The following is an 18,397-nucleotide window of genomic DNA, read 5'->3' on the forward strand; positions in this document are numbered from 1 at the left end:
CATTTGGTCACTGTTACACGCAGTCTGGGTGCTGGGGTACTGCCACATTGCCCATACACTTCGAGTGAATCTTCCTGCGCTGCTGTAATCATTACTTACATGCCCAGTGGACAGCCAATTCCAACACTGGTTACTTCCACAAGTGAAGGATTTCCATTTTCCCTTGCTGCTTTTGGAATCACAACCCAGCATTCTCAAAAATGCATATTAAATAATAATGAAGCAAAGACCATGAAATGTGCTTTTCGCTCTTGTGGCAAACATCTCATCTGTATTCTGAGCGGCTCACCTCTCTCATTCGTCGACGAGTGTGGGGCGGCCCATGACTCGGGCCTGTGGTTCATACCTCATGCTAAGCCATGCGACATGGCCCATGAGCCAATGGGGTTTCAGTTTCATTTTATGAGCCAATGGGAAGGTTGGTAACACCTGGGGTGGCTCATGTGAGCAGTATCCACCATGGGCACAATGCTGCATTGCCCATAACCCCTCCCTTGTATGCTGCTAATCCTACATAATGCACGGACATAAGTAGTACTAATCACATACCTGCATTTCCCATAAATATGCTAAATTCCTCTTGATATGCAAATTATTTTATCAAGGCGCCCTTTCCTCCCCCCTCCTTCCAACCCAGCTTATATATATGCTCCAAGCACGTGTGCTGTTTCATTCAGACTGCTGTCGCCTCGACAGACCTGGTTTCACCTGAGGACGGCTACTTGCGTTGTGGCCGAAACGTCGTGAGAATTATTTTATGTTTTATTTTTATTATTTTATTACTTCCCTTCTACGTGACTTTACCGAAAGAACCAAGAAGATGAACATACTTCCTATTAATTTTCATATTCCACATGTTTCATATCGATAATCTACACTCGTAGTATCCACATGTAAATCAACCTTTCATTTATTCCTGCTGAGGAAAAAAATATAAGCATTATTTGGACCCACTTAATAAACACTATCGTTTCATTTCTTTTCCGTTTTCATTCGAATATAAAAAAAATATTGCTTATGTATAAATCACGTGTTTATTTAGTGACAGATGAAATATCCTTCTCTGTCATTGAAAATAACTTTTTTTTCTCAGTCCAACTCTTGTGAATCTACGACTTCCCTCCCTTCCCTGCACAATCCCAAGGGACATTGTATCGGTGGCTGTAAAAGCCTTCAGCTTTGTGGTTTCTTATTCATGAAGCAAGGTTGTCTACAAGCTTAAACTCCTATTTTCCATTCACCCCTTCAGTTCAAATCCTTTGTAAACCCCTCACTGATATCGTGAGTTATCACTGCCCCCGTAGAATCATCACACTTACCATTTTCTTTGCCATTAAGGTGCGTGCCATTTAGCTTAACCCTACCGTTTTGCTTCTTATGATAAACTATCGGTACACTCATAGGCTTTTAAGTCTTTTACATGTTGTGTTTAAAAAAATAAAAAAGCGTAAGCGATCCAACCGGAGGCTTATCTTGGGACATGATGCCAACAACACAATCAAGATACAATTGTGGGAAAAATGACAAAGTGTTTTGTCGTTGAATTTTGTATTCCTTGGAAATATTTTGTCAAAAAAAAAACAACCTTTATGTTGCTTCGAATCTAACATCTTGGTAAGTTTAACCGGAAGATATTAGTACATTTATACAATTACAGTATGTGTGAGCACATTTGCTTTCATAAAAGTAACATTATTTATGAAGATAATATGAAATCCTGATGTCATCTTGCAAATAACGTCTTGCTACTCATGCAATACAAATTTAAGAACGTCTGCATGAAAAGAATTGTCAATACACCCCCAATAATGATGACGTTTAATAAATATCTGCACCTTTTTAATTTACATTCACACTATATCCAATCAAGGGGCATACTTTACACGCCATGCAGTAAACGGTGATTGGCCATAAAACACGTTAAGCCAAGTAAAATTAGGATGAGAAAACGTTCTGAATTGGAAGCAATTACACTGGTTAGAATTACCTAAGCTGCCAGTTTAATGGAATCCAAGTTGATGTTATTTGGATCAGTGCACTTGTAGTAGCTTTAATGCATGACTTACAATCAAAATACTGCAAAAATGTGTACTGGCTGAAATAATCGGAGACTCACCTGAGTGTTAATGCGGATGGCGCCAATGGACGGGATTTCAAAATAAAACCCTGAAGCAGCCAAGCAGAAGATTAAATTCAAGGTTTGATCTTTCAGACATCACAGTATGCAGGGATGGCAGTGGTATTGCTTTTCTTAAGGGTATTAAATGTTAAAGTTCCATCAGAAAATGCTACATGCATTGTTCCATGAGAAAAACATCTGACATTTAAAAATGGCATGCCATTTTAATTATCTGTACCATGCAGTAACCTTAATAATGTCATATCAATATAACCAAACAAATGTTTAAATTAGTGACAAACATTTGGGAAAAAGGGAATCTTTCAAAGAAATCACATCAATACAAGAACACAATGCACGTATATAAGCAGAGGCTTTACTTCTTTATATATCTATCAACATAAACAGAAAAGTATTCTTTACCCAACCCAGTTGGCCTCATGGCCTTCTGGGAGAGAATAATGTCAGCAACATTGAATCAGCACAAGCAAACTCTGGACCAGTTTCGACATCGTGTATCAGCAGCAGAGTCAGTCTTGTTTGAACCAGTGCTGGATAACTGCCAGTTTTTGAGACTCAAATATATTAAGATTACACGTTGTTTGTTTATATGTTTTGTCAATTATATTCTCCACAATGCTAATGATTATTTTGAGTTATGCCATACAATTGTAGTTCTTGTTGGCCAAACACTCGTATGGATAAAATATCAATTGCACTTATCTACAAATACACATTTTGGTAACGGGAAAGAACAACCAATTATCAGAGATATTGTGATGCAATTGGCTGTGAGTTCTGTATCCTCGCAAATATTCAAGGAATTGGCCAAACATCTCAAGCAGAACCCTCCTGAAATATGTTGGCATACTTTGAATCATGTTGCCCTCGCGAACTATAGAAATGATTACGCGTGCAGGGTACGTTATACAACACCGTAATGTTCGTTCGCAATAATGCACACAGCACGTTAATAATGGGACATCGCCGTGCTGCTATGGTTAGCACACTCGACTTGCAAAACCAAAGGTCACTGCATCAATTCCATTTCCATGGCGTGCAAGTTCAATAAGATGGCGAGTTGTTTCCACCCAGGAGAATAAATGGCTGCACCACAGTGGGGTCAAAGGTGGCTACTCCCACCTCTTCCAAGACGTCTGGCCTGTGTGGAAGCGTAGGCCAAACACCAACTCGTAGAGACCCTTCCGGCAGCAGTCGTGTGAGCAAGCTATCACCGGTTTGCACCTTGGCAGTCGGCATCACCACACAGCAATAACACGTGAATGAACGCGTGCAAGTCTCTTACCTTTGTTGGCACAGGCCATCCACTGAATAGGGGCCACGTTATAATTGTGCTGCCCCACGGAGAAGGTAAACACCCGCACCTGTAAGAGAAGTGGGAGGGGAAGGGACGACATTTTGAGACAACACTGCAGTGCATGCAGGGAGTTAGAGGAGCCCTCTCTGTCTAATTGATTCAACACAGAAACTATAGACGCAGCCTTCTCCTTTAACGGCCGTAGGCCAACACAGATTCTACTCTAATTATTGCGATTCGAGGAATGCATTCCCTTGCTTTGTATTTGTCACTGTTTTGTTCAACGAATGTATTAATCCTCTGCATGCATTCCTTCTCGAGCAACGCATTAGTGTGAGACATCCCGGGTTTACGGTCCTAACATTGTCCCATTAAGATGGTGTAAACCTGCTATAGCATTCTTGAGCTTGAACGGCCCACGCCAACAGCACAGCACTAATAATGTGAATTCGTTGCTGCTCAAACAGCCAATTAGGATTGGCCGCGTAATTATAGCAATCCTTTTATTCCAATCCTGGTTCTCGAAGTGAATGCAAGCCACAGACAACGAACATGTTTGGCGATGAAGGATTGTGTACATGTCAGATTCAACAGAGGCATGTAAACAGGTGTCATTCCGACATGTTTTTCTCCTGAGGGTGGCAAGCTCTGCAATGCAACGGGGGGATATGTTTTCAACATCAAATCGCAACCGATTTTATCAACATGTCACCTCTATCAAGCCGGCTGGGGCAACTCTTTTTCTTTCTTTTGTTGACATAAACTGAACACCCTCCCTGAAAGAAAGGCAATGTTGCCCCCAAGTGAATGGAGCTCTAGATGTGTATGTTTTGCAGAGGTGTGGACTCGAGTCATGTGACTTGGACTCGAGTCAGACTCGAGTCATGAATTTGATGACTTCAGACTCGACTTGGACTTGCATAACAATGACTTTGTCCCACCTCTGAGGTGTGGACTCGAGTCATGTGACTTGGACTCGAGTCAGACTCGAGTCATGAATTTGATGACTTCAGACTCGACTTGGACTTGCATAACAATGACTTTGTCCCACCTCTGAGGTGTGGACTCGAGTCATGTGACTTGGACTCGAGTCAGACTCGAGTCATGAATTTGATGACTTCAGACTCGACTTGGACTTGCATAACAATGACTTTGTCCCACCTCTGAGGTGTGGACTCGAGGCATGTGACTTGGACTCGAGTCAGACTCGAGTCATGAATTTGATGACTTCAGACTCGACTTGGACTTGCATAACAATGACTTTGTCCCACCTCTGAGGTGTGGACTCGAGTCATGTGACTAGGACTCGAGTCAGACTCGAGTCATGAATTTGATGACTTCAGACTCGACTTGGACTTGCATAACAATGACTTTGTCCCACCTCTGATGTTTTGTACCCTTTGTGCAACCAAGAGTTTTAGTATGACCACCCATGGTGGGGGGGGGGGGGTAATACTGTAGTAAAATTTGGGCAATGCTACAGAGATTCCACCAAATTCTCTGCGGGAAACATGTGGATGCGTCTTTATAGTTTGTGTTCCCGCAGGCGAAAATATCTTCCATGATGGGTTTTTTTATGCATACTCTTTGCTTCTTTCGGTAAAGTCACGTAGATAGAAAATGTATTGATCACGACGCAGTACATATGAAGCAGTTTTGTGTGCGAGCAGTTGATTTGGAGCAATGTGGTTGCATTGCTTTAACCCTATACATTTTTACCTGAATTGCATAATTTGCTTAATGCACAAAAATTGGATGTTTTAATTGCCTTGTAAAAAAATCAAAGACACACACATGGAACACTGAAATTGACCTCGAGTATTATTGAGAATAAAAATTCAGAATATTGCAATATCGCTGTTGAGAGGTACCCAGCAATGCGGTGACTGTGATGTAAACTGTTGTGCTCTGTGGCAATTACGTACCTCCTCATTAAGGTGCGCAAAACAAAAAGAGCCCTAAGATGTTTTACAGCCTGGAGGGTCGTGCACGGAAAAAAATACATTAACCTACTCGATCAAGCACTCACCAACCCTCATCTCTCTCGGCTCTAGGACATTGGCTGCAGTATTTATTAATTACCTGTCCGATTACCCCCATTATCGCACCGTCACATCTTGTCAATTAGGCATAGAAAGCCGCCAGCCACCTGGGATTACTTGAAGTGTAATAAATCATCAGCTGCGCCTCTTTGCTGGGTATTTCACACGAGGAATCGAAGAATTTGTGCTCTTGTGTTGGGTCCACAACCAGAGCAGCTGCTCAATTCATCTGGGATGAGCAAGAGACACAGGTCACCTGTTTGAACTGAATACTGAAATAATCATTATCATCATCAAGTGGCATAATGTGTTTCTGTACGTGCTGCCCATACACAGTTCCCTCTGCCTCTTGAGATCTTTTTTGCCGTCTTCTCTGCTGTTATTGTTGTTAGATCCCATTGTTAGAAGCCACTGTCAGCTATATCTTCCCATCTAGTCATAAGACTTCTGTCGTTATTAGAAACCATTGTGCCAATTCTTTGCCAGCTATATCTTCCCATCTGGTCATAGGTCTTCTGTTGTTGTTAGAACCTATTGTTCCAAGCCTCTGTCTGCTATATATTCCCATCGGGTGATAGGTCATCTGTTGTTATTGTTAGATCCCAAGGTGCCAAGTCTCTGTCTGCTGTCTCTTCCCATCTGGTCTTCCTCGTTTTTGTATTCCATGTATCAGTTGCCATTGCATCAGTTATTGTGATAACTTCATTGCGGTATCTTTGTATAGCAGCATGATTATGTAATTAGTAATTATGAAATAATAGGTAAAATGGTGCAGCCCTGCAATTACTTGCTCATATCACTGCTGGCTGAAGGACCTCCATTAGAGGAAGCTCTAGAGAGGGCCTTTAGTGGTTATTTGACCTCCACTTCCAAGCTGGCCAGATGAGAAATAATGGTAACATAATATAAATACAACATGTATAGTGCAAAAATGTTTTCACATATCCACAAACCATGGATATCCACAGCTTTTAGTGTGTACATATTAGAGTCCAGCCACACGTCAATACGGTTTATTATTTATGTCTAATTGGGTCGTGGGGGTGGGGTATTGGAATAAAATAAATGTATAACTTGTCATTCCTTTTGACACGTACCCCACGATGCCACTATGGGTGGGATATGTGAACACTGCTGAGAACAGGGCACTACAGGAACCCTTGGGAATCCTGCAACATTAATTTTACGTGTCAAAATATGTAGTCATATTTGATAGAAAAATGAAGATAGCATATTTAGAAAAATCAACCCAAAACCTGAACATAAAAAAAATCTTAAGACACTTCGATTGGTTTTGCCTCAGTAAGGATTGACCATACTGAACCGATAACGCAATAACGTGTTGGAAATACTTGCACTGTCGAGCTGAACCTGATATCAACAAAGTCAATCTGCATATAATTTCCATTTTAAACGCAAGATTTCAATGCTTTTTGTAATTAAAAAAAAGGATGGATTGTGTTGGCAGTGGTGCCTGAGCAACTAATTAAACAAAAATACCACAATTATCCTTATGACTATTTTCGAACAGAAAAAAAAATGTGGTGATGTTTCAGGCGATGATTCTTCTTCAGAACAGAGCAAAAATAGGCACTGCATGAAATGTCAGCAAATCATCTGCTTTTTTTCTTTTCTTTGGCATTGCCAGTGCCCAATGTTTTGAGAGTTTAACATAGCTTGTTGTTTAACCCATTTCCAAAATCACTTGAAATTTAAACACCAATTCTTAGAAATATTTTATAGAAATAGAAGCCAAGAATTCTCTATGAGAAAAAAAAACCTTGTTTAAGTGCTAGGGCACAAAATGCAAATTAGAATAGGTGAATGCAGATAATGCTGAAATAACCATGGTGAGACCTGTCACCATATAAAAAGCACTACGTTGATAACACAATATTGGAATTGTGCTTTATCAATAGGCATACTATTATCAATACGTGTTTAATTGTCAAATTTAGAAATTATACTAAAAAAAAAACCATTATAACTATTAAAAGTTCAGTAATGCAGATGACTATTTACTTTTTTCCAAGCAGCGGTTTTAAAATTAAGTTTAGAGAAAACGGTGAAAAAAATCCATTATTATTATATTCCATATTTCTGTGGTGAATATTCAGAGCTCATCATTTATTCACGTGCTATGGGAAGTGAGAACATAAACAGAAATGAAAGCCCAGCATGGGAGGGAGGGGGGAAAGCCGACGCCATATGTGGGATGTAATCTTTTGGGAGTCCCAAAAAATATCTGAGAATGTTTTAATGTCAAGTGTTACAGCCCAACAAAACGCTAAAGTATATAACACCAAGATCATCATCATTGTCAGAGCAGATGTGTCATCTGTGGCTCTAGAAACGGCAACATCATTAAAACAAAAGCGTACATACTGTGGCTGTTAAGCAATTCGATCTCGCGATCACTGAAAAGATTACGTGTCTCTAAAACGCCTGCAATTGCACTTGGTAACGATTCGTAAAATGTTTACAATTATTTAAAGTTAATTGTTTAAAACATAACTTTTCGTGGTAATTACATAATCTCAGCATTGTTTTGCTAAATTTAGCATGGGGTACTGCAAATCATGTGTAATTTCACATGGCTCTCATCGATCAGATTGCATTATGGAATAACAATATAGCACAACTATGTACGGGAAAACGCAATATTTTACAGTAATTAAAGCAGAGCACATGTTATCAGAGTGCTAATTAAGGAGGTGTTTGCTGTACAAGTGCTTTAATGGGAGCATGTGCTTACGTCAGTGCAGACAAATGCATGAGACTGCAGGTATTGCGGATGTTAGTGCTGTCAGGAGCCACAACGGATGCGCAGATGTGGTGAGGGCAGTAAAGGCACCGTAAAGATAATGAGGCTGCAGCAAAGTTTAATGAGGCCGCGCAGCAGATTTTAACCCATGGCGTTTCCGAAATATGCGCAGTTTAAAAATAAACTGAATTAAAAGTATAAATAAGGCCAAAACACAACCAACCAACAACACATCTCTCCGATGTGTTTTCAGGGTGCACCGGACAGGCTCCCAGCTCGCGCGGCGAAACGTCGGACATCATGCTGGACAGCACACGGTAGTACAACTGGTCGGCACACTGGAGAGCCATACGCCACAGTCGCGAATGATGGTAAAAAAAACCCACCTCTTTTTTGGGCCAGTTGTAATTCTCAAAAACGTCCTGGGCGCGGTCCTCTCCTCCGTCGGTGAACATCATGATCATCTTGTTGCAGTTGGCTCGGGTAACGTTGTTCTGCTCATGGGGGAAAAGACAAGAAAGTGGCAGAAACAACGTACCGAGGGACTCACTACCGTGCAAGTGTTCACTGTTGTTCTTTTGCGGCTCTCCGATGTGGTTTCCAGGGTTGTGTACCGCGCATTGTTCGGCACGGTCTCCGACGTTTCAACGCTCCACAGGCTAGGAGCTTCGTTTTCGTTCCTTCAGATTGGTTTCTGAAGAAGCTAAAAGCACGTGGAGTTTCAACGTGGGACAAAAAGCCGAACAGGTGATACAACTTAAAAACACATCGGAGAGCTGAAGAAACGTATTTTGCTCTTGTATGACCGTATAGGTAGTGATGTCAATTGTCACACGTGAGAGAGAGATATGCATGTTTATATAAATAGTTATTTAATTACAATGGTTATTGCAACATTTGCAGACCACAGACTTTTTTTGAATTATCGCAAAAAAACGGAGTTAAATTCTCATTTCAATGCAATCACAAAAGCAGTATTTAATTTAATGGATTGTTGTTGTTTAAATCGTAATTAAGCAGTGTACCGAACATTACTTATTTATTTCACAATCAGATTCTCTTACATATGTATGCTCTGCACAATTAACGGCGCAATTGTGAGCACTTCAGAGGGGATGTCTCTCCTCCATCCGCGCCGTATCTCCAGCCCTCCAAATATGTGGATTAGCATGCCCTGCGAGGTTCAAAGGAAGCCGTACGTTTAAGAGCTGCTCAAACGCGTACGTAAACGCGGCCTTGTAGTTCGTCATCCCCTTGGCAGTCAGCTTCTCCACGGACTCGCTGAGCATTTGCTTGTTGCGTACGTTGGCTTGCACTAAGTGCTTGAAGCAGGAGACCGGGACGGCTTCGTTGTGAAACTGTGTAATACATAAATAAGTAAACAATAGACAAAAAACACACGTGCAAAAAAATTAACCCGTAAAAACAAAGTTTTTCACTATAAATCCTTTATATGCGTGGCATCGGTTTTATTTTATTATTCATTTCTGTTTTTCTTGAGTAAGAGTTTCATTTTTATCACATTGGTATTTTAAATTAAATATGAAAAAAAAAATCCTAAAAAGTGGAAAATTTTGGAAAAATTTTTTCACGAAAATAAATTGTCATGCACAACGAGTCTGTGTGCAAAATGTCAGCTCGATTGGATCACGGGAAGTGGGTTAAAAAACGACCGAAAGATTTGCACGGTCGTAAGCGCGCAAGCAAGCAAGTGAACTTAATATAAAGGATTTTTTAAAAAAGTTAAATGTCAGGGACTTTTTTTTGTAACACTCATTCGTTTGCAATATGTTATACGCTTAAATACAATGTTTACACCGTGCGTATTTAAATTGTGAAATGTTAAATAGTTGGAGTGTAGTTTAAATTTCACACATCTCTATGGACAATAATATCTGCCATCGGTTATTTCATTTTAAAAACTTTACAGAGCATTTTCCTGGTCCCTAATGCCATCAGCAAACAGCCCATTAATTGCACATGTATTTTTAACGTACGCGATACAATAACCACATGGAAATAATGGTAATGCATTTTATTTGAAGACCGGGCGAGCAAACATCAGACTATAATAATACTTTTCTATTTTGGTTGTACCTTAGGGAAATGTCTGAGGCACAATACTTACAGATGCTACATTCACGTAATCATCATCGGAAAGGGTTTCCAGCATTTCAGACACCGACTTCTTCATCAGTTTTAATGTGAGTCCACTGACACTTCCGCTCCTGAAGCAATGCAAACAAGGTGTAATAAAGGAAAAACAACCCAGTTGTTATGCAGCACGACTGAAAGCAGGCATCTTTTATTCATCTTGCGTCTTCAAGGTCATTGTAACACAATAAGCAATTGCTGAATTGTATTTAGAAGATAATGATACATTTTCCAGGTGCACTCTATTTTCAAAGTATAATTTAAAACTATTTTAAAAAATACAAATATTTTTTTGTTGGAAAGTAAACATGAATAACGCTTGCGAGAATGTAATACATTTTCGAGCAGCACACGATGACCTCAAGGTTTTGGTGGCGGTTATCTGATCGGAATTTATCTTCACCCCAAATGGTGATGCCTTTCAGATAATGCGTCAAAAGTAAGCACACCACAAGCACCACTCAATGGCTTTCGTTTGATGAAAGGAAGCCATTGTTTCCTTTAACTTTTTTAAAGACCCCCGTAGCTAATTGCTGTTTGCCTTGCTGAAAGCGATAGTGCATTTTTGGTTTAAGACAGTAAACAGTTTAAAAAAATACGGCCACTGGCAACACTCACAGCGATGGCAACAATCATATTTGCAAACATTTCAAACAAAAAATGCGCTTGCATATTACTTATAATCTTTGCCATTGATGTTTTGAAGATATTTAATGTGAAATTGAAAATGTTCCAAAAATATTTCTGGGTTTTTTTGCTCTTTTTTTAGGAAAATGAAATGTGACTGGAAGCTCTAGTAGTCACGCTCATGGCGAGAAAAAAATTGTTGTGGGAAGGAAGGTCATGTAATTCAGAGGTCTAATATTTAAAACACAGCCCCAGGCTATAGGCTATAGGATATTATCATGGTCTGGATATGGGGCTATAGTAAGGAGCCTGAAGCCACATATATACTGTACAGTATAAATCTGAAGTGCTCGCAATATATATAAGTATAAAAACACATTGCTCAACTATTTGTTCAGCATTTGAAGCAAAGTCTTTTTATGTGCAGTGGCTTATATCTAAGCTCTATCTATTACATGCATTGATCTGAGGGATAACCATGATGAAAAATGACGTGCAATCATTATCGATATTAGTGGTGTAATGATGCATGCACCTCCCCCCCTCCCCCCACTGATTGGATGAATAGTTACATTTCAGGGTCATGATTGTATTAAAGAATGGATATTATTTTAACATTGTGGAGAATGGTAGCGACTCTAGTGGCAGCAGGGGATCACATTGACACGTTGTATTCAACACAAGTGATAAAACAAATACACATACAATATGATGCAAGTATTGAGAGCTTCAGAATTGAACATGTGTTGGCGAGTTCGATGCACCGTTACGCCACAAAGAAAGATCAGAGTTTACCCAAAACCGTTTGACTGCCACTCAAACAAGTAGAACTTATACAAAGAGTACGAGCACATTGCATGGCCTACCCATAACAAGAAAGGCAATTTACGGTGATTGTTTAGCAAAGAGTGAAGAGTCGCTAACTACTGGCACACACACATCCGGGTTGACAGGAGTGTATGATAGGCAAATCAAATTAGCAATTCACCATGGTTACTGCACCGGCTAGACTTTATGATTGTATGCGTTACATTTAATAACTTTCATTTTGTTTTACAACTGCTGCTTGAAAACAATTTTATGTCATGAAAGGGTGGTAAAAAAAAAAGTGAAGGAGGAAATTGGATGATAACAACTCTGACATTACAGTAAAAAATAAAAATCTCTCTTCACTGCGAACAAGTTAAGTAACGTTTCAGTTTGATTAAAGGCAATACATATGGAATGTTACAATCGCATCTCTGATGTGACATTTCATTTACTACTATGTTTTAACATACTCTGAAGTACATACAACTCAATTAAACAAGCCAAGAGACCCGTTTAACGTGAACTGCGTTTCCCATATTTAGGAATAAAAGTTTAACTTTAATACTGGAGCCCCCAAAGTATAAATTGTGCAGCTTCACATTTTAGTATATCATGCACGCGGTGTTGAAATATGTTTCAAGGTTTGCACTTCATTTTGTTTTAACCACGTGACACCTCCTGGGACCAGGATTGGTTCATTTGGTAGAGTTACCCGAGTCGCCAAGATGGCAAAGAGCAAAAATAAATTACAGCAGTGAAGCAAATAGAATATAAATCAACGTTAAATAATACAAGCCCTTTAATGTGAATTGGGTCATGCAGATTATCTTTAGACTGATCAGACTACAATCGCAATTTAGTTACATAAATATTACACAGATATACGCAGTTACTATTCCAACAATTTTTTTTAAAAAACCTCAACACTTTTTTTATGATAGTGTTAATGTTTAATGTGTTGCGTTCTTGTTGTTGTTTTGTTAATTGTGTTTGTGCAACACTGTCAACGCAGCACCATCACCAAGTAATGCGTAAAAATACGTCGATATATTGCATATGTCAAATTCGCCTGGATACGCATGAAATAAAAGTTTCTCCATTGCAAACGGTACTTTTGGCCCTCGGAGAAGCTAAGTCAAAATACAGAGTCGTGGTGCTCATAACCTGTTTACAAGTGGAGACAAATTGACTTTGCTGATTGCTGTGGTGAGGGCAAGCCAGTGTTGACATTACACTTAGCAGCACGAGTGTGTGAAAATTCTGTGTTCATGCAAACGATGTGCGTTAGATGAAACACATTATTTGGTGATGCGGCTGCATTGGCAGCAAGTGCACAAGCATACACGCAACAACAATGTCTACGCATTCGTCAATAACGTGCCCAAAAATATACAGAATACTTTGAAACATTGTTCCTTTTATTGACGAACGTGTTAAGTTTCCGAGGAAGTGTTATTGACATTCATCACAAGCACTGCCTTAAGACAAAAACTAAATGTGTCAAGTGGTGGTAAAGCGAGACGAAAAAAATCGATTTCTAAATCGATTCATGATCCTGAATTATGACAATTACCTTTATCATGAGCAGCGTTGCATCTTTACATGTACACAGTAATTTTTAACCATAAATATGTGTGTGTATATATCGGCACACATAAAAAAAGAATCACACTTAACAGTGTTCTGGAAGCCAGGACAGGGTAAGGTACAAACATGTTTGTTATTCTACATTGACTGTTTAGCGCTATTCGCAATCTAATAACATTTAGACGTTCGCTTAAACTTTTACTTCATTAAACACTATTTTATGGAAGGCTTACAGCGACTTAATGTCATAACGGTTTAAAATGTTTATCTGTGCATGCAATCAATTGATATAGGATTTAAAATAAATAAATATAGGGCATAATCCAATGACATTTTTTGTTACAAATCCAATTTTCATTCTGATAAATTCCAATCATTAGCAATGTTAAGCTGATCTCCTGAACTGGCAGAAAAGGGGAGGTCAGGGGTTGGGCTATTTACGATTATGACCGAATCTGATGGCAACACCCCTAGTATTTACCATTCGCAACTACACCTGAAAAATACATCACGATGTTATAGAGAGTACATTGTTTCTAGATATATAAAACTAATTCTATTCCTTCTCGGCGAAACAATATTGCGAGCAAAGAGAGTAGACGCACACGTGAAGGTGTGATGAAAAATGAGATGTAGTGATGAAGTCATGGTCACCCGATGGGATGATGCTGCAAGGCACTGTGGGTAGTGGCATCAATCATGGCCAGTGGGCATGTAATGACGCATCAATTCATCTGTATGTATATAAAAAATAGATTTTTACACTCACGATACATGCATCAAAACACGTGTGTAAGAATCGATAATGTTGTATTCATTATACACATATAAATACAACTATGAACTAAATCCCGGCCATTCTTAATCCACCATTGGATGATGGAATTCCCATGCCTTGTCAGTCACTGGTTGTATTTGACCATACTTCAATCATACTGGTGAAGTGTGGGGGGAGGGGAAGCGAGATCGGTTCTGATGTCACTTGCCACTGATGTTAGCTGTGGCCGGGAATTGAAACTCAGGTCGTCACATTCATAGTGCAGTGTACTAACCACTGCACCACCTCTTCCACTGCTCTTAGAGTAATTGTCATTGTGTAAATGGTCAGTATGACCCTGCACGAGAGGTACGACAATGCACCACAATATAAACACCCCCCCCCCCCCATCTGATTCTTTAATCGAATCTTGACTTTTAATCGTGACAATTCTTTGAATTGTGAGAGGCAAATTTATACACGCCGAATGGATTAGCCTTCATCCAGCAAACAAAATTAAAGTAGCTGTTGATAATGATTGCAGATATATCTATGGTCATATTATTATTGCACATTGAGTTGGCATGTCAAACACGTTAATGAGTAACGTCTACAACATGTTGAAACAAGAGCAGTTCTGTGGCAAACATCTACCCCGCGACAAAATAAATTTCTGCCAACTCAGCCCGAGGGGAAATTTTTGCTATTGCAAACGGCTGTCATTTGCCATGCTCCTCCGTACTCACACGTCTATAATGATCACCATGTCCTTGGGAGATGAGGCCCCTTGTATGTACCTGCAAAGAAACACAAATCATGCCAACACGCGTGCATGTGCATGAATGGCAATCGTCGAATGCAGCAACTGAGCGTGGAATTAATAGCACGGCAACTACATCCCGTTTATCGGAGGGATTGTTTAATCGCCCACATTAAAATGTATTTAAATACCAATATGCAATGCAAACTATACTTTTCCTTAGCAGTCTTGCATTTTTCCTCTATCAGTAACGTACTGCTCCGTCTTGAAAATGTGTTTCTTAATGAGGCAATGGAAATTCAACTTTTTTCATTTTATTAGCTCTTTTTTTTATTGGCGGCAAAGAACTATGATGACACCGCTTTTGAGTGATGGCATTTGAGACATTTGAGCATTTGTCTCTCTGTGAGCTTGTTCCTCAAGCCATAACGGGAAGCATTTCCCGGCACGCTCGGTTTGCTTGCTTGACTTTCTGCGCTTGAGGGACAAGAGCCTCTCGAAATGACCGGGGCTGCAGGCATAAAGGTAAATGAAAATGCCAGGAGTGCTGCGATGGAGGTGGAAATTACTGCCGGACACATCAATCACACAGTCCCCCAGCATAAAGTTATTCTTTATTGCAGGCAGACGCTGTAAATTACTTTCTTTTTTGCTATATGTCAATCTTTAATTAGGCCAGATGGTACAATAACTTTAGTACTTTCAAATTTACTTTATTTATTTTTACTGCCATTTTCTGTTTTTAAGTCTTGCGTACAGTCATGATAGGAATGTTTACGATTATTATTGTTATTATTTTGCTAATATTAAATGCGTTCCAATAAATACTGCCGATTTCCGTAATGTTGTTCATTATGTTTGTACAGAGGAACTGCTGAGATAAAATGAAGCTCATGAGCATTCTCATTGGTTTCAACTCCAGAATTCACGTCAAGTTGTCTGTACATTGAAACAATGCAGGGCATGGCATAGCTCATTTCTGAATCATGATATGAAAACAATGATTACATCGATTGTCATGCTACTACAGTCTCTGATGTAGCTATTTGAGGAATCTACGTTCGGTGGATAAATTCACGATCAAGACAGCGTTGGTTCCAGTGAATCCAAAAGACTGGGTGTAATGTGAGCGTTGTTTTTTTTTTATATAAACGTCACATTTGAAATAGTACATGTTTATAAATGGCTAAAATGTGTTTGGAAACTCTGTCACAGTAAATGTCATCTTTTATTGTACCACAAAGTGTATAAACTGGTAGCATGCTGGTATAAATTATATATATGTGGGTGCACACCCATATTGGGCATGACTTTAATGTAAAAATTTAAGTAAATATTTTATTACCATGATAAACGCAAAATGTGATGTTCTACACATACGATTACATCACAGCTAGTTACATGTAATGCCCCCATTATGACCGCTACTGCGATGATCTAAACGTTTAGGAAATTGGCTGCAACTCTGCATTGCAGGGATAAGATTTATGCGGCGATGCTCAAACCAGTCAACTCCATTAAAGGCAGCTCTGGGGCAATAAATTACGCGTAAAAATGAATGATTGGATGAACGAATGAATGAATCAAGCGGTAAGCGAGCAAGAAATATGGTGGCCCTTGGCCGTCCGCTTCACGAGCGCTTACCACGGCCGCCTGCGGACATCAAACAAATCCACGTCTCCCGGAGCCACCCAGGGAGTTGCTAAGGGAAAGGAGGAAAAGAAGAAATAAATAAATATATCAGGGCGTTTGCGGTTAGCAGGGCATGCTGCAAAGCGCGACACTTTGCATTTTTCAGCACTTACAAGTGGAGTGGCCGTTTAAGGGCCCTTTCACCTGGGGCCATTCGGCAGCTCCACTTGGGTTGGAGGCAAAATTCATTATTTGGCTTTGTGCGGGGATATCGGGAATTTCTGTTGATGGGTGGAACAATGACATTGATTCACCGATGAGTGTGATTATTCAGCTTGCGACGTCTTGGCTGTGTGGGATTTTTCTGCAGTTGTTGCTGCATTGATTGGCTCGCTCCCCAGTGTTGTTTCCTGGTTATAACTGGTACCATTTGAAAACATGTTGGAGAGCTTAGGAAACATGTATTATACGGCATGTGTAAGAAGTAACAATTGATGTGTTTTGTTTCTAATGTGTTGTATTTTGGGTAGAGCAGTAGAGCAGTGGTGTGTTAGCACACTGCACTATGAACTCAGTGGCCTTAGTTCGATTCCAAACCTGTGGCTCACAGTGGCATGTGATATCTGGGCAGGTCCTTTCCCTCCCCTGCGAGATTCACTAACACACATTGACCAGCGTAGTAAAGTATGGTCACGCAACTCTCATAACCAACAAGTTATTGGGGTGGTCTTCACCCAGCAGTGGATTGACAAATGGCACTAAATATATGTTGCAAGTAATGGGTTCACATCAGAACTGAGACCATTAGAGCTGCTACCATTGACCACAATACAATAGAAAATTCCTTTTGAATAAAATTGTGACCAGAACCACAACGATTCATCACATTTCTGGAGATAGGACTGGGGGTGGGGAATGATTGTTTTTTTTCATTGCAACGAATCGCCAATTCTCAAGAACACCAACGGTGTTGCCGTCATGTGACAGTTGACATACTGGGCTTCAAATCCAGGTGTCGCCGGTTCAATCTACGTTCACCGAGCGGTAAACATGGGTACACCACTGTTACTTGATCAGCAGGTCAGAGTGGAATCGGAGACCAAACATGTACCACGTGTTGCACACTCGAAATGAAGGACGTGGGCAGGTGCTCCAAATCGAGGGCAAGCACATTTATTTATTGTAGTTAATATTAATCTTGTGAAAAAACGCACCGTCACTCTGTAAAATGCAACAACACGTGTGTTACACGCAGCAATTCTTCCGAGACGCCATTAACCACGTGGCTGGTTTACACGTGCGGTTATTCATTAACCCTGCCAGCCACCTACAGGCCCGACTCAGTCACCACATGCTGCTGTACACACATGCATTGATGCACTGCACAGCACATCAGGACTTTCACAGAACCACACTTTACTCCCTTGCTGCACAAGGATATAATTAAAAGAGTGATCCATTCCTAATGTGCCACACCATAGTGGGGCTCTCCAGTGTTCGCTGTAGTGACGGCCTTTCTACCAGAAGTGACATCATCAAGTAATTGCAGTGCTGCACCTTTACCTTGTTTTTGTTTTCACAAGAACATCCTATTTAAAAATATATTTACCCGGTAAGGCCCACTGAGCTATGCAGCTCTTTTTCAGAAGCGACCAGGCCAGAAATGATAGCTCAACGAAGTGGCTTAACATGTGGAAATGTATATCAGCCAAGGACTCTAAACGCGCGTTTTTAAATGTGGAGGGAAAACCCGGAAGATCCAGAGAAAAATCTGTGCGACCAAGGGAAGAACGTGCAAACTCTAACATATAGGCATCATCAGGGTCG

General features: G+C 40.1%; 1 protein-coding gene across 5 annotated transcripts in view; it reads right to left on the reverse strand.

The window, feature by feature from the left end:
* Positions 1-18,397, reverse strand: part of LOC133349455 (voltage-dependent calcium channel subunit alpha-2/delta-2-like) — a 151,368-nt gene that overhangs the window by 48,015 nt on the left and 84,956 nt on the right. For all 5 annotated transcript variants that reach the window (XM_061562928.1, XM_061562924.1, XM_061562923.1 and 2 more), the window contains 7 exons: positions 16,583-16,640; positions 14,925-14,975; positions 10,372-10,471; positions 9,443-9,601; positions 8,630-8,737; positions 3,426-3,504; positions 2,117-2,166 (listed from right to left, as the gene is read on the reverse strand). In XM_061562928.1, the coding sequence (XP_061418912.1) occupies positions 2,117-2,166; positions 3,426-3,504; positions 8,630-8,737; positions 9,443-9,601; positions 10,372-10,471; positions 14,925-14,975; positions 16,583-16,640 (605 nt within the window). The remainder of the gene's footprint in view (positions 1-2,116; positions 2,167-3,425; positions 3,505-8,629; positions 8,738-9,442; positions 9,602-10,371; positions 10,472-14,924; positions 14,976-16,582; positions 16,641-18,397) is intronic.

This window comes from Lethenteron reissneri, chromosome 30 (assembly GCF_015708825.2).
Source record: "Lethenteron reissneri isolate LAM-NWPU_2019-01 chromosome 30, ASM1570882v1, whole genome shotgun sequence".
Lineage (NCBI taxonomy): Eukaryota > Metazoa > Chordata > Hyperoartia > Petromyzontiformes > Petromyzontidae > Lethenteron > Lethenteron reissneri.